This window comes from Bombina bombina, chromosome 6 (genome assembly GCF_027579735.1).
Source record: "Bombina bombina isolate aBomBom1 chromosome 6, aBomBom1.pri, whole genome shotgun sequence".
Classification (NCBI taxonomy): Eukaryota; Metazoa; Chordata; class Amphibia; order Anura; family Bombinatoridae; genus Bombina; species Bombina bombina.
The window spans coordinates 858,986,263-859,008,792 of record NC_069504.1 but is presented as its reverse complement, the minus strand read 5'-3'; the positions used below and the strand labels follow the sequence as shown (position 1 = coordinate 859,008,792).

The following is a 22,530-nucleotide window of genomic DNA, read 5'->3' as shown; positions in this document are numbered from 1 at the left end:
CGGTTAGAATGTCAGTAACTTGGATAATCTGTTTATAAATGTTAAACTACAGCTTTGTTATTCGCAAATAAACCTCGAGCTTGTATTTCTCTGAAGTGCTCATATATGTTATTGTGCAATGGCGTATTTAGTTTTAAAGAGACATTACAAACAAACAATTGTATCAAATGATCTGTAGAGATAGAAGATTGTTTAGACTTTAAACTGTAAATCATTTTCTCTTAGTATTTATATATCCTCAACAGAAGAAATTTAAATGCACATGGTTGAGACAATCACATAAGGCATCTCTGTGCATCCACCAATCTTCATCTACTGAGCCTATCTCGATATGCTTTTCAAGCAAAGTATGTCAAGATAGGAAGAGAAGTAAATACACTCTTTAAATCTCTTAAAGGGACACTGTCCAAACAAATTTACCATTGGTGATTGAGCATGAAATGTTAATCAACTTTATTATTTAATACGATTATCAAATGTTAAGTTATCTTGTTATGTTTCTTTGCAAATCAATAATGATATTTTATATTACGGACAATTGTTTAATAAAAACCTGGGTTGTCCTTGACGATTGTTGCATCAATTATTCCAAACAATCAAGTTCTGTCCAGAGTACTGAAGCAAATAAATTAGCTATTTACTGCCTTATTTCTAAAGTAATGATAGCAACATCACAATGAGCATTCATAATATGAGACAAGTTTTAAAGTTGATTAAAATAGAATACTCATTCAGAATGTATAAATCATTGTTTTTTTAAATGGCTACCTTTAAGTATATTTTGAGTTCATGTCCCTTTAAATAAACATTTCACAATAATGCTTAATATATCATAAACCTAGGCACCTTCCTTTTGCTAAATGAGTCTAACATATGAGTAAAGCAAATTTAGATTAACTTCTAGATTGTTTTACACACTGACTGAAATATATTTATTAAATGAGGTCTTTTTTAGCCTTCAGCGTAGAGGGACATTAAGCTATATGTTATGTATGCATTTTGTATAATAATCTTATATTTGACCAATTTAATATGTTTTGTTATTCAATCATTATATTGTAATTATATATATATTCGTGGATTAAATACATCTCTACATAGGCTATTTTGATGCTGATTGTTGTTTGCATATAGATGCCTTATATCATTGACTAAGATATGTGCATTTATTTGTATTTTAACAAGTATATTTAAAGACTGAATGTAATTCTATAGTACATTCTAAATATGTTTAAATTCTTGTATGATATTTGTTACAATGTATACAAAATATACATTTTGAATGACCCCTTTAAGGACCCAAACATATTGTATTTTGATTTAACATTGACAAAATAAACTAAAGGGGAAATTACATTCTATATAGATATTTGATGTCTAACCCAAGAGGTAAGATTGTAATAAATACATAATATTACTAAGTATAGTTAAATGACTCCACTAGAAAATTACATAGATTAACCTGGCATCCAATAACTAATTTTTTAAAAATATCAAGTTAAATGACCTACCATTTATAAATGTAATAATTGTAAAATATTTTCTAATAATGTTTTGAGATACCTAAGGAAGATACATGATCTTATACAATTCTTTTTACATTCAACAACACTGTCACTTTCATGTAATTGAACCACTTCACCTTATTAAATGTTAAAACAATCATAATATTAATACATATCCTAAATATTTTTAATATATACTTTTTAAATATAAAAGCATTGAAGAATCTGACTCCCCAATTAATGTTAAAAGATATATTTTAATATTCTCTGAAGATTTTTATTTTCTACTATTAATGCATTATTTTCTCTTATGCATGTGCTTGTCAAATAGCCAACTACCAGTCATGGGAGTCCAAGTTTTATTTATTTACAGATTATATTGATATATATTAGAATCTGTTAAAAATAAACATATATTTAATTGAAAATAATTAAATATTCCAGGAAGTCATCAGATGCCAATCTGAAATGACAAATAATAAAAATTGAACAAAGTTAATACACACGTTGTAAAATATTCATAAAATACGTTTAAAATCATATGGTGTCTATGCTCTAACTTTGATCAACATTTTTTAAAGATAATCATTACATTGATTTTAAATTAATGAAATACATACACCATTATATTGTTGATTAAAAATTATATTTAAATATCAAAAATTAAAATTATACATAATAATGTATATCACATGTAAACAATATATGTATGCTGAACATAAATGTAATATTTCATGTCCATTCAAATACCTCTATATCAACTATAATATGTATTCCTTTTTCTGATTGTGATCCCTAAATATCTCATTAAGAACTAAATATGACTAATGTATGTAAGCTACTAATATTCTACAGTCTTCACTAGCATGCATTGGTACACCAACCTGGACAATGCATGGTCTTTGAAAGTCAATTCAGGGGTAAACAGTTGATCTTCAATAGGTGTCTTATTCATCAGTTCATTAAATAGAGGACTGGGAAATACCATCTAAAAAAGTACAATCATCTAAGTGTCTGATTGTGATCCCTAAATATCTAATTAAGAACTAAATATGACTAATGTATGTAAGCTACTAATATTCTACAGTCTTCACTAGCATGCATTGGTACACCAACCTGGACAATGCATGGTCTTTGAAAGTCAATTCAGGGGTAAACAGTTGATCTTCAATAGGTGTATTATTCATCAGTTCATTAAATAGAGGACTGGGAAATACCATCTACAAAATAGAAAATCATCTAAGTGTCTCCAATAGGATGTCTCCACAGCCTTATTCTATCAAATAGTTTGCACTTACCATGTGAACATGTATTTGTATGGTTTTCAAGGTCAGCAGAATTGAAATATAATGCCAGACATGATCCCATTGGTATACTTCAATTTCAATCTTGGCTTTTTCCCCACTGTCAGTCTTGGAAATCTTCACTGTCAGGCTTCAAATTGTTCCCTTTCAGTCTTTAGATTAAGTCATCTCCCTAATGTAAGAAATTATATATAAAGATTTCATACAAGTGTGTGAATCAGTTCTGTACCCCTCTCCCACCCCCCATTTCATAATAAATATCTATCACTAGCTTACTAAGCCTGTGTATGAACCTGTGTTATTTTCTATCAAGTGTGAAGATGAGTCATATTGAGCAGAACAAACCTCTGTGTGACATTGAACCATAGTCATTCTAGAGTATCCCTTTCTGATTATGTACATTTTAAGTAATGTGTAAACAAAGTTATATTTTTTAAAATGTATGCCATATGATGTATTTGTGTACAAATCATGCCAGCAACAGTCCATACATTTCTACTTACCATCTGATGTCCTCTTTAAAAACCAGGTGGCAAAGACTCGCTATAGGACCCAATGCCCAGAGCATCACCTATATTATGAGAAATAAAGATTATTCTAACATTTGATCAATACTAACATGTTTGCACAATTCTCTACTTGTCATTTCCCTAGAGTTCACATCTATTGAAAATACTCCAGTGTAACTTCTATTATTTACCGTCTAAAGTGGCGGTTGATGACGTCTGCTCTGACATCAAGTCCCTCGTCCTGGAATTCCCCCTCTAGAACAGGATCATCCTCCTCATCTCTGAGGAGGTCTCTGTCCACCGGGACGGCCTGCAGCATCCCAGCCCGCTGTGCAATATTATGCAGGACGCTACAGGCTACAACGATCTTAGCCACCTTCTTTGGGTTGTACTGGAGTGCTCCTCCAGAACGGTCCAGGCACCTGAATCTCATCTTCAGGAGCCCGAACATCCTTTCAACCACCGCCCTGGTTCTCTTATGAGCCCTATTGTAGCGCTCCTCAGACACATCAGTTGGGCTACGCAAGGGGGTAATGAGCCAAGGCCGGCTCATGTACCCAGAATCACCTATAAATTTAGAACAGAACATAATTCAAACAGAATACTTAAACTAGTATATTGTTGTATAAATATATTTTTTAAAAACCATAATCCATATTAAAAGTTGTCAGAAAGATAAAATAAAAAAAATAAATTTATATATAAATCTGTATCTTGCCATTTCATCTAAGACATGCTACATATGCGTATTTCTCCTAAACCAAACCTTGTGTAAAATGCTAACTACATGGTTACATTGCATTCTCTATCTGAACACTTAAGGTAAGACATGCTACATATCTGCATTTCAATAAAAATAGACATTAGCAGAAAAAGACAATGACAGGGTTAAATTGCATGAGATAATATCTTGCCTTTTCATCTAAGACATGCTACATATGCGTATTTCTCCTAAACCAAACCTTGTGTAAAATGCTAACTACATGGTTACATTGCATTCTCTATCTGAACACTTAAGGTAAGACATGCTACATATCTGCATTTCAATAAAAATAGACATTAGCAGAAATAGACAATGACAGGGTTAAATTGCATGAGATAATATCTTGCCTTTTCATCTAAGACATGCTACATATGCGTATTTCTCCTAAACCAAACCTTGTGTAAAATGCTAACTACATGGTTACATTGCATTCTCTATCTGAACACTTAAGGTAAGACATGCTACATATCTGCATTTCAATAAAACTAGACATTAGCGGAAAAAGACAATGACAGGGTTAAATTGCATGAGATAATATCTTGCCATTTCATCTAAGACATGCTACATATGCGTATTTCTCCTAAACCAAACCTTGTGTAAAATGCTAACTACATGGTTACATTGCATTCTCTATCTGAACACTTAAGGTAAGACATGCTACATATCTGCATTTCAATAAAACTAGACATTAGCGGAAAAAGACAATGACAGGGTTAAATTGCATGAGATAATATCTTGCCATTTCATCTAAGACATGCTACATATGCGTATTTTGACTAAACCAAACCTTGTGTAAAATGCTAACTACATGGTTACATTGCATTCTCTATCTGAACACTTAAGGTAAGACATGCTACATATCTGCTTTTCAATAAAACTAGACATTAGCGTCGGTAAATAACAAATGGTTAAATTTAATCCTATAGCTGAACATGACGCTAACAGTTAAAAAATACAGGGGCAATTGTCAAAATAATTAACCATGTTGAGCACAAATACTCACCAACGAGATAACCAGGGGGCATTTGTCTTTCCTCAAACTGTCTCCACAGGGACGACAGAGAGAAGATGCGGGCATCATGACAAGCCCCTCCAAAATTCGCATACACATGCATAATCCTCATCCGTGCGTCACAAACATACTGCACGTTGAGGCTATGAAAATGTTTGCGATTTCTGAAGGGCAAGTCATCAATTGGAGCACGCAGCGCAATGTGGGTACAATCAATGGCTCCCAAGACATTGGGCAATTGAGCAATATCAAAGAATTCCCGCTTCAGGCGCCTCCAATCACCATCATTCTGTGGGAATCCTATGTATTGCTTACTGATACGTACCATGGCGTTCAGAAAGTTATCAAACACCCCAGAGAATGTACCTTGAGCCAGGCCATGCATGTACAGTTCTCCGGATTGAAAACTCCCTGAGGCCAGGACGTATAGACAGCTTAGCATCTTACTCATGGGGGGAACAGCAGTCCTTATTTGTATACGTGGCTCCAAATGAGGTTTAAGAAGCTCGTAAAGGCCAATGAGCTGTTCGCGATCGAGCCGATACTTATCAAAAACCTCAAAGTCACTCATGTTTTCCAAGGTGGGTCTCACCCTGTAGACACGAGGACCTCGAACCAGACGACCCCTTCGTCTCAGTCTGAGCCGCCGAGGCTGCCTGATTCGACCAACAGCTAGTTCGCCAATAGCACCACCAGCAGCGTCTACCATGTCATCGTCATCCATCTTTCAAAACAGCGTAACAAGGTATGCACTTGATCTGATGTGGATCACAAGTGATGCATTGGCCATGTTGTTTGGGGGATTTATAGTACAATTAGTCCAATGGTAGTGAGTTTGTAATGATTGCTAATTGTATTCACTTGTTTGTATGTGAGCGGCGCGAATGCTTTCACAGTGGGCGTTTATTTGTTGTTTGCTGAAATGTTAGTTTCAAACAATGATTCTCAATGTGAAAGTGTCCAATATCACACATACAGTGCATGTTTGTAATGTTTGATCATATGCGTAATCAATATTTCTTAAACGCGATCTTATAGTAACAAGCACACGTCCAGGCTAACATGAATGAAAGTGCATAGTTGTGTATAATGTGCATCGAATGTGATCGATCAATGTTGATGCAATATTGTTTGTAAACGATAAAGTAACATCTGCCATCTGTAGTATTGTATATAAGTGATTGTCGATCTGTCAATATTGTATGCGTCCCTTTAAAATTGCACTAATGCTGAATAACTTCCGGCTGCCATCTGTAGTATTGTATATAAGTGATTGCCGAGCTGTCAATATTGTATGCGTCCCATTAAAATGGCACTAATACTGAATAACTTCCGGCTGCCATCTGTAGTATTGTATATATAAGTGATTTCCGAGCTGTCAATATTGTATGCGTCCCTTTTAAATCGCAATAATAATTCCGAACTTCCCGTCTGCCATCTGTAGTATTGAATATATAAGTGATTGCCGAGCTGTCAATATTGTATGCGTCCCTTTCAAATGGCACTAATACTGAATAACTTCCGGCTGTCATCTGTAGTATTGTGTATATAAGTGATTGCCGAGATGTCAATATTGTATGCGTCCCATTCAAATCGCACTAATACTGAATAACTTCCGGCTGTCATCTGTAGTATTGTATATATAAGTGATTGCTGAGCTGTCAATATTGTATGCGTCCCTTTCAAATGGCACTAATACTGAATAACTTCCGGATGTCATCTGTAGTATTATATATATAAGTGATTTTATATCTGACAATATTGTATGCGTCCCATAAAAATTGCACGAATACTGAATAACTTCCGGCTGCCATCTGTAGTATTGTATATATAATTGATTTGCGATCTGACAATATTTCTTAATTGTCCCATTGAAATCTCCATAATAATGCTTTTCAAAAGTGTGGTTTACGTATATGTTGTATTGTAGTATTGAGTGTTAAAGTTCCTAAAGGGGCGGTACAGTGGTGAATCTGTGATGTGTATGGTTGAATCTTGTAATGACGTCATGATATTATTAACCTGCCTATGTAGTTGTGAAATCCTCATTGTGTTGTTGTATTGTGCTACATTGTTATTGTGTGCTGAATAAAATATAAATGTGTGCTTTGTGGTTGCGTGATGGGGGATACGTGTTATGTACATGTAGTACGTATATATTGTGATTGTGTCCCACATATGCTGACTTGTATATAGCGGTCTGGCATTGTTGTTCCTTCCCATAAAGTGACATCTGTAATCTGGTGTAATGATGTTCTTCTTGTACGTAATTCCTAATGGTTTCTGGTGATGGAATCATGATGTTACAAGTACAGTCAAATCCATATGTTGTGTTTTGTGATTCCTGTAGAGAATGTAATGTGTTTGTCCCCCATCATTTGAATGCACATGTATGAGTGAATGTTAAACGTAATGTATGTGCATCCATGAGTGATTATGTGTTAAGCCTATGTAGATATGCAGTTGCTGCAAGCATATGAGTTGAATAACTGAAATGCAATAATAAAGGTAAATGAGAGATGTTTCCCATTGTGTAGTGTTTGTGAATCCAGAAATGTGTATTGAATTTTATTTTAATTGTAAATGTAATTTTATTGAAATAATAATGTGTTACTAGTGATGGGGATTTGTAGTTGATGTAATCTAAAAGTGTTAAAAATATTTATGGTGTGGTGAATATTTAATATTAAAAACCATAAGTCCACCATAGGGAAATAGTCATTTCTTGATCTATTTATCATCGCTAGGTCTAACGCATGAAATCATGTATTTTCTAGCGCTGGTATTTGGAGTTTTTCAGTCTACGCTATTTGCGTGCGTTAGGGAAATGAGGGTTTCGCGTGCACGAGCACGTCTTCCCAATAGAAGTCAATGGAGGCTCCAAAGATTTCTAATTTTTTTTTCTAAGACTGGTTTTCCTCGTAAAGTGAGTGACGTCATGATCTTGTGTGAAAAAGTCGCTAAATCGTGTTCTTTTTGTAATAAATAAATATTTTGTGTATGTCATGTGGTGTATATTGTTTGTATGCATCGATGAGTGTATGTTTGTGATAATGTTATTAGTTAGATGTAGGTATATGAGGGTCTTTTCCCGTGTGTCTATGTAAGTCAATGGGAAAATGGATTTGTGTGGATTTTTTTCAAACACCCGAGATCTCGCAACTTTAATCCTTTGTATTTTAAGGAAAAAAAAAAAAAAATAAGAAAAATAAAGATAGTGTTGTGTTTGTATGAGTGTAAGTGTACTTTGTGTAATATTTGTTTTGTGATTCGTGGATGTTTTTTTTTGCGGTATATGTTTACTACTGGGTCTGAGGTGGCGGTAGAAAGGTGAGCGTTAGGTGTATTTTGAGTGGCGGTAAATAAACTCTAAATACCGGAGTGCGTAAGAAACCCGCGTTAGGAGCCTCTAACGCTGGTTTTTACGGATAACGCCGAACTCTAAATCTAGGCCTTGGACTTTTGATGTTTATGCTATGGGCCTAAAGTTAAGAATGTCTATGTTTAAAAACACTTTTTATGCATTTACTTTTAAATTTATTGTACATGAAATTCTAATGGACTATTTACATTTTTTTTTATTTTTATATATAACGTTTATAACTCACTAGCGGCTAGATTTAGAGTTTTGTCGGTAACGACCCGCGTAGCTAACGCTGGCTTTTTTCTGGCCGCACCTTTAAAATAACTCTGGTATTGAGAGTCCACAGAAAGGCTGCGTTAGGCTCCAAAAAAGGAGCATAGAGGCATATTTAACGCCACTGCAACTCTCGATACCAGAGTTGCTTACGGACGCGGCCAGCCTCAAAAACGTACTCGTGCACGATTCCCCCATAGGAAACAATGGGGCTGTTTGAGCTGAAAAAAAACCTAACACCTGCAAAAAAGCCGCGTTCAGCTCCTAACGCAGCCCCATTGTTTGCTATGGGGAAACACTTCCTACGTCTGCACCTAACACTCTAACATGTACCCTGAGTCTAAACACCCCTAACCTTACATTAATTAACCCCTATTCTGCCGCCCCCGCTATCGCTGACCCCTGTATATTATTTTAACCCCTAATCTGCCGCTCCGTAAACCGCCGCTACTTACATTATCCCTATGTACCCCTAATCTGCTGCCCTAACATCGCCGACCCCTATATTATATTTATTAACCTCTAATCTGCCCCCCACAACGTCGCCTCCACCTGCCTACACTTATTAACCCCTAATCTGCCGAGCGGACCACACCGCTATTCTAATAAAGTTATTAACCTAATCCTCCTCACTAACCCTATAATAAATAGTATTAACCCCTAATCTGCCCTCCCTAACATCGCCGACACCTAACTTCAAACATTAACCTCTAATCTGCCGACTGGAGCTCACCGCTATTCTAATAAATGTATTAACCCCTAAAGCTAAGTCTAACCCTAACCCTAACACCCCCCTAACTTAAATATATTTAAATCTAACGAAATTAATTAACTCTTATTAAATAAATATTCCTATTTAAAGCTAAATACTTACCTGTAAAATAAACCCTAATATAGCTACAATATAAATTATAATTATATTGTAGCTATTTTAGGATTAATATTTATTTTACAGGTAACTTTGTATTTATTTTAACCAGGTACAATAGCTATTAAATAATTAAGAACTATTTAATAGCTAAAATAGTTAAAATACTTACAAAATTACCTGTAAAATAAATCCTAACCTAAGTTACAATTAAACCTAACACTACACTATCATTAAATTAATTAAATAAAATACCTACAATTACCTACAATTAAACCTAACACTACACTATCAATAAATTAATTAAATACAATATCTACAAATAACTACAATGAAATAAACTAACTAAAGTACAAAAAATAAAAAAGTATAAAAAAATATTTACAAACATAAGAAAAATATTACAACAATTTTAAACTAATTACACCTACTCTAAGCCCCCTAATAAAATAACACCCAGACCCCCAAAATAAAAAAATGCCCTACCCTATTCTAAATTACTAAAGTTCAAAGCTCTTTTACCTTACCAGCCCTGAACAGGGCCCTTTGCGGGGCATGCCCCAAAGAATTCAGCTCTTTTGCCTGTAAAAAAAAAAATACAATACCCCCCCCAACATTACAACCCACCACCCACATACCCCTAATCTAACCCAAACCCCCCTTAAATAAACCTAACACTAAGCCCCTGAAGATCATCCTACCTTGTCTTCACCATACCAGGTTCACTGATCCGTCCTGGCTCCAAAATCTTCATCCAAGCCCAAGCGGGGGCTGGCGATCCATCATCCGACGGCTGAAGAAGTCCAGAAGAGGCTCCAAAGTCTTCATCCTATCCGGGAAGAAGAGTAGATCCGGAGTAGATCCGGACCGGCAACCATCTTCTTCCAAGCGGCTGATCTGTTCCGATCAGCCAATAGAATGCAAGCTCAATCTGATTGGCTGATCGGATCAGCCAATCGGATTGAACTTCATTCTTATTGGCTGATTCCATCAGCCAATCAGAATTTTCCTACCTTAATTCCGATTGGCTGATAGAATCCTATCAGCCAATCGGAATTCGAGGGACGCCATCTTGGATGACGTCCCTTAAAGGAACCGTCATTCGTCGGGAAGTCGTCGGAAGAAGAGGACGGATCCGCGCTGGAGGTCTTTGTTATTTTATTAGGGGGCTTATAGTAGGTGTAATTAGTTTAAAATTGTTGTAATATTTTTCTTATGTTTGTAAATATTTTTTTATTTTTTGTAACTTAGTTCTTTTTTATTTTTTGTACTTTAGTTAGTTTATTTCATTGTAGTTATTTGTAGATATTGTATTTAATTAATTTATTGATAGTGTAGTGTTAGGTTTAATTGTAGGTAATTGTAGGTATTTTATTTAATTAATTTAATGATAGTATAGTGTTAGGTTTAATTGTAACTTAGGTTAGGATTTATTTTACAGGTAATTTTGTTATTATTTTAACTAGGTAACTATTAAATAGTTCTTAACTATTTAATAGCTATTGTACCTGGTTAAAATAATAACAAAGTTGCCTGTAAAATAAATATTAATCCTAAAATAGCTACAATGTAATTATTCGTTATATTGTAGCTATATTAGGGTTTATTTTACAGGTAAGTATTTAGCTTTAAATAGGAATAAGTTATTTAATAAGAGATAATTTATTTCGTTAGAATAAAATTATATTTAACTTAGGGGGGTGTTAGGGTTAGGGTTAGAATTAGCTTTAGGGGTTAATAAATTTAATAGAGTAGCGGTGCGGTCCGCTCGGCAGATTAGGGGTTAATAAGTGTAGGCAGGTGGAGGCGACGTTGTGGGGGGCAGATTAGGGGTTAATAAATATAATATAGGAGTCGGCGGTGTTAGGCGCAGCAGATTAGGGGTACATAAGGATAACTTAAATAGCGGCGCTTTGCGGTCGGCAGATTAGGGGTTAATTATTGTAGGAAGTTGGCGGCGACGTTGTGGGGGGCAGATTAGGGGTTAATAAATATAATACAGGGGTCGGCGGTGTTAGGGGAAGCAGATTAGGGGTACATAAGGATAACTTAGGTGGCGGTCGGCAGATTAGGGGTTAATTATTGTAGGTAGTTGGCGGCGACGTTGTGGGGGGCAGATTAGGGGTTAATAAATATAATACAGGGGTCGGCGGTGTTAGGGGCAGCAGATTAGGGGTACATAAGTATAACGTAGGTGGCGGTCGGCAGATTAGGGGTTAAAAAAATTTAATCGAGTGGCGGCGATGTGGGGGGACCTCAGTTTAGGGGTACATAGGTAGTTTATGGGTGTTAGTGTACTTTAGAGCACAGTAGTTAAGAGCTTTATGAACCAGCGTTAGCCCAAAAAGCTCTTAACTACTGACTTTTTTCTGCGGCTGGAGTTTTGTCTAACGCTCACTTCAGCCACGACTCTAAATACCGGAGTTAGAAAGATCCCATTGAAAAGATAGGATACGCAATTGACGTAAGGGGATCTGCGGTATGGAAAAGTCGCGGCTGAAAAGTGAGCGTTAGACCCTTTTTTGACTGACTCCAAATACCGGCGGTAGCCTAAAACCAGCGTTAGGAGCCTCTAACGCTGGTTTTCACGGCTACCGCCAAACTCCAAATCTAGGCCTTGGTATCTTAAAGTAAATTTATGCAAATAAAATTAATGTCACTATTACTCATATTTGAAATGTATAATATTACTCCTGTAGAAATGTTAGTAGGGGTGTACCACTGGGGTCAGTCCTGGGGTCTTTTTGGTTTTAAATATTTATCAGTGATATTATCAATTTGCAGATGGCACAGAAATGTATAATGGAGCTGATGATCCAGGGAAGGTGGATCAAATGAGAGGTGATATAAAAAAACAGGAGGATTGGACAAAATCGAAATACAGACTCAATGACACTAAACTAACTGTTACAAAAGAGAAACAGGATTGGGGAATAATTTCCTCCTTGTAGAAAAACCTCAAAAGTAGAAGAAAAACTGAAAATAATGAAGCAAGTAATCACATTTATATTCACATTTAGATAGTGCCGTACTCACATGCTATTGAGCTTATAAATTAGCTTTCAAGTATAATCACTCAAGCATAGCCTCTCTTCACAGACTCAAAGGCATATGTAGGAAGCACTATAAACAATCTTTTTTTTTACACAAGCACAGGAACCAAATAAATAATATATACACTATTTACTAGTAAAAAGGACAAATCGTCACTATGGTGTTTGGCATGCAACATACATACAACTTCTTCATATTCAGTACAAGACGTCACTTCACAGTTAAACCGTTTCTAGCAGTTGAAACTGTTGGCTCCACCCATCTTGTGACATTGGTCCATAATATCCAACATACAGTGGGTATTGAAAATAATCACCCCCCCCCTTGGAAATAATCACATTTTGTTGCTTTGCAGTCTGAAAAAAAAGACAGACACAGTTTTTGTTTATCCAGTGGTAATTACTCAGTGCAACTTATAACATCCAAGTGAAAGATATAACACCAATATGTCAGACAAAAATAAAGACAATTCAAATACAGAATCACTGAGTTGGAAAATTACTTGTAAATTCAATCAAGTGTAGCTAATTACCTTCTCAACGGCACACACAATGCCATTTGACCTTCAACTGTGATCAGCTGTGGGCATATTGATTAGCTCAGCATGAAAATAGCTTTCATGGAGCATCTTAGTCCCTGGTAGGGCAACTGAAGCAAACAATCAAATATGGGTGGCAAGGCACTGTCAAAAGATATCCTGGATAATGTTGTGGACAGGCACAAGTCAGGCAATGGATACAAGAAAATATCAAAGATGTATAAATGCCTAGAAGCACAGTGAAGTCTATTATTAAGAAGTGGAAGGTATTTGGTACAACACAGACCGTCTCTGGATCAGGATGTCGCTCCAAACTGGATGAAAGAGCCAGGAGGAAACTGGTCAGAGATGCTACCAAGAGGCCCACAGCAACTCTGAAGCAGTTGCAGGAATTTATGACAAAGAGGGGTCATTGTGTGCATGTGACAAAAATATCACAAATTCTCCACAAATGTTGCTTGTATGGGAGGGTTGCAAGAAAAAAGACACTCATCAAGACAGGCCACATGCAGTCACGAGGTGGTAATATCCTGTTATTGGGGTGTTTCTCTGCATCAGGCACTGGAGCACTTGTCAGGATAGAAGGAATAATGAATGGGGCAAAATACCATAACATTCTTGAGGAAAATCTGCTGCCCTCTGCCAGGAAGTTGTCAATGGGAAGAAGGTTTACCTTCCAACTTGACAATGACCCAAAGCACGCAGCAAAAATGACCACACAGTGGTTGAAGGAGAAAAAGGTGAATGTCCTTGCATGGCCTAGTCAGAGTCCAGACTTAAACCCCATTGAAGATCCGGGCATGACTTGAAGACAGCAGTCCACAAACAGTCACCATCAAATGTAACGGAACTGGAGCAGTTCTGCAAAGAAGAGTGGGCAAATATTACACAGTCTAGATGTGTAAAGTTAGTAGAGACATATCCCAACAGACTAAAGGCTGTAATTAAAGTAAAAGGTGGTTCTACAAAATACTGACATAAGGGGGTGATCCTTTTTCCAACTCAGGGCTCGTTTCCATTGAGCCGTAATTCCATTTGCGTGTACTCACAAACTGATAACTATGCTGTTGGAAGCAATATCATTTATCGACTGCTCCCAATGGCCCGTTATAACCAAATTTCGGCAACCAGACTTCGGCTGCCAAAAAACATTATCGTATCCCATACAAAGTATAGGAAGCCGCAAATCTTTAAATTATATTAGGCTGCCGATACTCTAACAAAAATTACACCCAGCTGAACTAGGTGTAAAACAGGAAAAAGGTGCTCTTTGAGACCTTTTCCATTGAAATCTAACCCGACACTTCAAAACCCCTCTATCCGCCATCACCCCCAATATAGCAACTTATAATAAATGTATTAAACTCTAAACTGCCATGCCTCACAACCAAACTATCTATTAAATCTATTAACCCCTAAATCCGCAATGCCTCCACAATGCAAACTATCTATTAACCCCTAATCCGCAATGCCCCCACAACGCAAACTATCTATTAAATCTATTAACCCCTAATCCACAATGCCCCAGAACGCAAACTATCTATTTAAACGATTAACCCCTAATCCGCAATTAACCTACTTTCAATTAACCTAATAAATCTATTAACCCCTAAACCACCAAACCCCACAACACAAATAACTAATCACCCTAACGTAACACCCCCTAAATTATCCCCATTACATAAATTAAAATAATCCTAGATTACAATTAAAATAAAAAAGATAACATTACTTAAAAAAAAAAAAATAAGTTTAAATTAAGCTAGAATGACAGAGAATAAAAAAAATCTAACATTACAGAAAATAATAAACAAAATTGTCAAAAATTAAAAAATTAAACCTAATCCCTATGAAAATAAAAAGTCCCCCAAAATAAAAACACCCCCTAATCTAATTCTAAACTATCAATTACCTTTAAAAAAAACTAAGTTCCCCTAACAGGAAAAAACCCCCACCCACCAAACCCCCAAAATAAAAAAACTAACACTAACAAATCCTAAACTACCCATTGCCCCTAAAGGAGCATTTGTATGGGCATTGCCCTTAAAAGGGAATTCAGCTCTTTTACTGCCCTTAAAAGGGCATTCAGCTCTTTTTCAGCGCCCAAATCCCTAATCTACAAAATAAAAACAAAACAAAAATAAAACAAAAAGCCTAACTCTGAAGTCTTCTTCCAAGCGGCGACCTCATCTATCTTCATCCAGGACCGTGGAACTGAAGACCGGTGACCGCGGAACTCAAGACCGGCGACCACGAATCATGGAACATGGAGGATCCTTTTCGTACGATCGCCACCATACACTGAATAGTGGATTTAAGGTACGCAATTAAATATGGTGTCCCTTGCAATCCTATTGGCTGATTTGTTTCTTCAAATTCAAATCAGCCAATAGGATGAGAGCTACTGAAATCCTATTGGCTGTTCAAATCAGTAGCTCTCATCCTATTGGCTGCTTTAAATATGAAGAATCAAATCAGCCAATAGGAATGCAAGGGATGACATATTCAATCGCGTACCTTAAATTCACTATTCAGTGTACGGCGGCGATCGTACATAGAGGATCCTCCGCATTCCATGGTTCCGTGATCGCCGGTCTTCAGTTCCGTGGTCCGGGATGTAGATAAAAGAGGTCGCCACTTTGGAGAAGACTTCACCACCAGACTTCAGGAACCATGAGTACCTATCTGGGGGTTAGAGTTAAGCTTTTTTTTTCTTTTCTTCTTTTTTCTTCATTTTTTAGATTTGGGATTTGGGCGCTGAAAAAGAGCTGAATGCCCTTTTAAGGACAGTAAAAGAGCTGATGCCCTTTTAAGGGCAATGCCCATACAAATGCCCCTTTAGGGGCAATGGGTGGTTTAGGATTTTTTAGTGTTAGTTTTTTTATTTTGGGGGTTTTTCTGGGTGGGGGGTTTTACTGTTAAAGAGCTGTTTAACTTAGGGCAATGCACTAAAAAAGGCCCTTTTAAGGGCTATTGGTAGTTTAGTATTAGCTTAGGGGGTGTTTTTATTGTGGGGAGATTTTTTATTTTCATAGGGATTAGGTTTAATTTTTTTATTTTTGATAATTTTGTTTATTATTTTATGTAATGTTAGACTTTTTATTTTCTGTAATTTTAGCTTAATTTTAACTTAGTTTTTTATTTTTTAAATAATGTTAGCTTTTTTCTTTTAATTGTAATTTAGGATTATTTTAATTTATGTAATGGGGTTAATTTAAGGGTTAGGGGACTTAGTGATTAGTTATTTGCTTTGTGGGGTTTGGCGGTTTAGGGGTTAATAGATTTATTAGGTTAATTGTGATGTGGGTTAATGGCGGATTAGGGATTAATAGTTTAAATAGATAGTTTGCATTCTGGGGGCATCGCGGATTAGGGGTTAATAGATTTAATTGATAGTTTGCGTTGTGGGGGGATGGCGGTTTAGGGGTTAATAACTTTAATAGATACTTTGCGGTTTGGGGGTTGGCAAATTAAGGGTTATTACATTAGTTATTACGGTGGGGGCGTTGCGGTTGAGAGGTAGATATCGCGTATGCGTTAGGTGTTTGATTTTATTCTAACAGCAAGCGACAGGTAAAATATACAGCCGTAAATTACTTTTAGCTGTTGGCTGCTTCGGTAGCTTACAACTCCATTTTTAATGCAAACGAGCCCTCAGTGATTCTGTTTTTGAACTGTCTTAATTTTTGTCTGACATGTTGGTTTATGTCTTTCACTTGGATGTTATAAGTTGCACTGAGTAATTGTGTCTGTTCTTATTTCAGGCTGCAAAGCAACAAATGTGATTATTTTCAAGGGGTTGATTCTTTTTAATACACACTCTACGCTTCACCAGATAGGCTTAGTCAAGAATCCTTGATAAAGCCTATACGTTGAAATGTACGTTGGATGTTACGGACATATATCACCAGGAGGGTGGAGCCAAAAGTTTAAACTGCTAGTAATGGTTTTACTCATGCTGGGAAATGGCGTCTTGTATTGCATGTGAAGAAGTTGTATGTATGCTGCATGCCAAACACCCTAGTGACGATTTGTCCTTTTTACTACTAAATATTGTATTTATCATTTATTTGGTTGCTGTGCCTGTGTAAGAAAAGGATGATTTATAGTGGCTCCATATGCATATGCCTTTGAGCCTGTGAATGGAGGCTATGCTTGAGTGATTATAATTGAGAGCTAAGTTATAAGCTCAATAGGATATGAGTACAGCTCTATGTACATAAGAATATAAATGTGATTATTAACTTTACCATTTCCAGTTTTTCTTCTTCTTTGAAGGTTTTTCTACAAAGAGGAAATTACCAGACAAAGTATCTCTTGAACTATATCCTTTAGTGCACATATACACACAAATATTTATAGCTTAGAAGAGAGAGGTGAAAGATGTAGTATAAAATTCTAGCATGTCAAGGAACTTAATAAAGCTGAGACTGAAGGCTGATGATCTCAAGTTGAAGGATAGTAAGTTCAGGGGTAATATCCCAAAGAACTTCTTCACAAAGAGGTTGGTTGATTCATGGAATAAACAGCAATTAGAGGTAGCGAAGACAAACACAGTGGGGAATTCAAGAATGCCTGGGGTAAGCATAAATTTAGCCTTAGAACTAATTAAGCTTACACTTTATAGGAAATATCAACAGACTTATTGGGTTTTTGGTTCTTAACTGCATTAAAAATTGTGTATATCCCATTTTCCATAGTATCACAATATAACAGCAATAGAACTGAAAACATTTTAGAAAAACTCATCTAAATACATGCTTATCTAAAGAAATACATCTTGATGATACATCTTTTCTAATCCTAATTTGATTATCAAAAAAAATAACCTTTCAATAATAACATGTAACCATGTTCTTATTGCAACTTAACCTTACATACGACTCTTTTAAATTATAACTGCATTTTACCTGCCATGGTTTGAAATCCCATAGGCTCGAACAGCTGTTATTAGAAAATGGTCCTTTTCCTATTTTGCAAAGACTCAGGTCATGCAATGCTTTGGCTATAACATACACAGCACTGTATAAGTTATATGAAATTCTTATGTTGGGTGAATTTCTCAATATACTCTGAAAGTTTACTGCCACATCTGTGCAATTTTTTTTTGGCCTGTCCCAAAGTAATGGGTAATTTTTAAAATTGAAAAGGGCACATCCGACAGTTTCTTCTAAGAACATTTTTGTCCATGCCTCTCCTGGTAAGTCATATGGCTGAATTTGCCCAATAAATTCATAGAAACCTGGCATTGTCTCACTGTGGAATGCAAAACCTATGGTTCCTACAAGGATTCTAGAGTATTTTTCTGCATACAAATATGCAGAAGATGCCCAAGCTTCACTAGCTATCCATATCCTCCCAGTAACATTCTGTTTCAAAATCTCATCAAAAAGGGGCATCAAGCTAAGGTCGGTAGAAAAAACAACTACAGCCTTAGCAGTTGATTCTTTAATAACATTAACAATATATGGGGTGTTATAATCAGGCCGACTGCTCTGAATGTACTCTGTAAAAGCCACGCAAGCACCAGATTTTTGGATCTCCCGTCTGATGACCTGAATACCTTGTTGACCATAATCATTATCAACAGCAACAAGTCCAACCCAAGTCCATCCAAAATGCAGCACCAATTGGGCCAGCCCTTGGGACTGGAAACTGTCACTGGGAACAGTCCTGAAAAAAGATTTAAACTGTGTCCGATCACTTAACAGAGAACTGGTTGAGAAGTGGCTTATCTGTTGTGAAGAAAATTGAAATGTTTTAACAACTTAAATTATAAATGTTTATTACAAATGAGGACAATTGTCCATTCTGGAAATTGAACATCACACAATCTATAACCTTATATATAAGACAATGTGAAAGTTCAAATATTTTTACCTTAATTATTTACGATTTTTAAAATTATTACCCATTATATAGAGCAAATACGTTGCTAATAAACCAATATTTATGTAATGGGTAAAAATACAATTTAGGTTATTAGTGGGTCGAATTAATATATATTTTTATATATAAGCATTTAATTATATATATATATATTCCTATGTATGTCTACATATATATATACCTATATATAATCATATACAATATATATATATATATATATATATATATATATATATATATATATATATATATATATATATATATATATATATATATATATATATAGTTATATATATATATATATTTGTGTAAAAACATAAGAACATATTCTGCTGTGTGAAGAACATTGGAATGTGAAATAATATTTACATTTTGCATGATCAGGTTTTCACACGAGTAGGGTGTAAAGTTTTTTTTTTCACTTTTTTTGCTCCATCTAATCCTATGGGGGAATACGTTATCGTGATAATCTAAGTTTGGCTTTTTATGCTCATCAACTTGTAATACGAGGACTACCATACGTGTGCAAAAAGCTTCCTTTTTAGCATAGTTAATGGGTTAAATACAGCTGCACTTGTAATCTGACCCATAATCCTTAGTAATTTGTAAAGTCTCTTTATTTGTTGTAATAATGGAGGTCTGTTTTACCCTTTTTATTTAAATTTCAAGAACTTTTAAAATATCTAGAATAGATACTAAATTCTTGGTGCATTTGAACCAATCAAATTGTGAAACAGATAAGTAAGAGCAGACATCCTCACACTTGGCCCTCTAGAGGTTTTGGAACTACATTTCCCATGATGTTCAGCCAACATATCAGCTGGCTGAGTATCATGGGAAATATAGTTCCAAAACCTCTGGAGGGCCAAGTTTGAGAATGTCTGAGTAAGAGTATATTGTATATCAGTAAATGGTACATTCACTCTGCAAGTTCACTACAATACTAATAAGGCTCACAAGCTTTAGTTTTTTTTTTTGTTTGTTTGTTTTTTAAAGGTAGAACGTTTATACTTGTGTAGATGGAACAATATATATCCTAATGAGGTGATATGGTTATTTTATTTCTAATTTTGGTAATAAATATAAATAAAAGATGAGCTGGTAAATCATAGAATTTATATAAAGAATAAATAATCTTACATATAGATTACAGTCTTTTTGGTTGTTAATATAAAGTAGCAGCAAAAAAAATTATTTCACCACTTACTAGGTTTAAATTACTAACTTCTAAGAAAAGTTTATAAACAATCACAGATACAAATGCAAACATCTAGCAAGTTCTACAAAAAGGTTACTTAGACCTGAATATTGACATAATTGTCATTTACTTTTATGGTGAATACATTGTTCATCAATATAAATACTTTTCCATAATATGAGTTTGAAAACTCAGACAGTGATCCAGATTTCTAGTTTGATCTCCCTTACATGTGTGTATCTTGCTAGTCCCAGGATATGGGCCATTAGAATAGAGTAAGTGGAGATAGAGTGTCCAATAATGGCAGCCATTTGTTCTTTTTCTTGGCACTGGAAATTGGCTACAGCTTTATTCTGCCCAGTTACCATCCAAAGAGTTCCCTCCAACTCTGTTTGCAGCAAAGCACAAGAATCATAAATCTTGAAGCCCAGTGTTGTATTGGGGAGTAATTCTGGATTATTGTTAATCTCCTCTATGGCAAACCTCATGGAATGTAGTTGTAAGTAATTCTCTACAGGAAACCTATTGAGGAGAACATATCAATCTTATTGCATATTTTTAAAAACAGAGAGACACAATATGATTGACAGGTGCAATAAATACTGTAACAGAATGACATTCTAGACATCTAACAAGACATTTAGAAATATGATAAATTATAGAGTGTAAAAACTGATGAAAGTACAGCAGAGCAAACAACAGCAAACAGGTAGGATTCTCTTGCTTGTTCTTGACCGTGGCATCTCTTCGTGCTGACACTCAGGTGCGGATACAGCATCCAGTGACGACTTCCGGTTCAGTAAGGTGCTCAGGGAACGTAAAACATCAATAGAATCTAAGGGGCCTATCTATCAAGCTCCGAATGGACTCGCCAGAAACAGCAGTTATGAAGCAGCATCCTAAAGACTGCTGCTCCATAAACCTGTCTGCCTGCTCTGATGAGGCGGACAGGAATCGCCGGAATTCAACCCGATCAAGTACGACACCCCCCTGCTGGCGGCCGTCTGTCAGACCTGATCCACACTGTCGGATCAGGTCCGACAGACTTTTCATAAATAGGCCTCTAAGGATCCCGGCACTCAAAAGACCGCAGACTGAGTGAAACAAAGAGCTTTATTACCACAATTAAAAAAGCAAAAAGGGCACTGCACCATAAAAGCAATAGCCAAGACAAAGTGAGAGAGCCTAGACCCTCCACACCAGATGCATTTCATGCCCCTGGGGCACTTGATCACTGGGCACTATTGCTTTTATGGTGCAGTGTTGTGCCCCTTTTGATTTTTAATTGTGGAAATAAAGCTCTTTGTTTTACTATGTCTGTGGTCGTTTGAGTGCCGGGATCCTTGGATTCTACAGCAGCACAAAGGCGAGACATAGTGACGGTAACAAGACTGTATTTTTAGTTGTTAGAGAAAAAAATATAAGATGCTATATAACCTAATGAAATATTCATGAAAGCAAAAATCTTTGTACTGGAAAGATATAAAAATGATACTTACATTTTACAAATAACATTTCCAGGTTTCTCTTTGTATGACATGTTTGGATATATTCTGTCTATGTGAAGAGGTAACACAGCCCCAACCAAAATGTCTCCATCTTGGAAAATTCCTATCAGATCTGAGCGATCCAAATTGCAACTACGTCCACTGGAATAAGAAACTGGAACAAGGTAATACAAAATGATGTGCCAGAGAGTCTTGTATAAAAACAGAATTTATGTTTACCTGATAAATTACTTTCTCCAACGGTGTGTCCGGTCCACGGCGTCATCCTTACTTGTGGGATATTCTCTTCCCCAACAGGAAATGGCAAAGAGCCCAGCAAAGCTGGTCACATGATCCCTCCTAGGCTCCGCCTACCCCAGTCATTCGACCAACGTTAAGGAGGAATATTTGCATAGGAGAAACCATATGGTACCGTGGTGACTGTAGTTAAAGAAAATAAATTATCAGACCTGATTAAAAAAACCAGGGCGGGCCGTGGACCGGACACACCGTTGGAGAAAGTAATTTATCAGGTAAACATAAATTCTGTTTTCTCCAACATAGGTGTGTCCGGTCCACGGCGTCATCCTTACTTGTGGGAACCAATACCAAAGCTTTAGGACACGGATGAAGGGAGGGAGCAAATCAGGTCACCTAAATGGAAGGCACCACGGTTTGCAAAACCTTTCTCCCAAAAATAGCCTCAGAAGAAGCAAAAGTATCAAACTTGTAAAATTTGGTAAAAGTGTGCAGTGAAGACCAAGTC

At 36.0% G+C, this 22,530-nt stretch overlaps 1 protein-coding gene across 1 annotated transcript in view; it reads right to left on the bottom strand.

Annotated features, from left to right (window-relative positions):
• LOC128664683 (extracellular calcium-sensing receptor-like) overlaps positions 1 to 21,817 on the bottom strand; it is a 90,339-nt gene extending 68,522 nt beyond the window's left edge. The window contains exons 1-3 of the mRNA XM_053719492.1: positions 21,777 to 21,817; positions 20,475 to 20,799; positions 18,101 to 18,925 (exon numbers count right to left, since the gene is read on the bottom strand). Coding sequence (XP_053575467.1) covers positions 18,101 to 18,925; positions 20,475 to 20,799; positions 21,777 to 21,817 — 1,191 coding nt within the window. The remainder of the gene's footprint in view (positions 1 to 18,100; positions 18,926 to 20,474; positions 20,800 to 21,776) is intronic.
• Between the last annotated feature and the right edge of the window lie 713 nt (positions 21,818 to 22,530).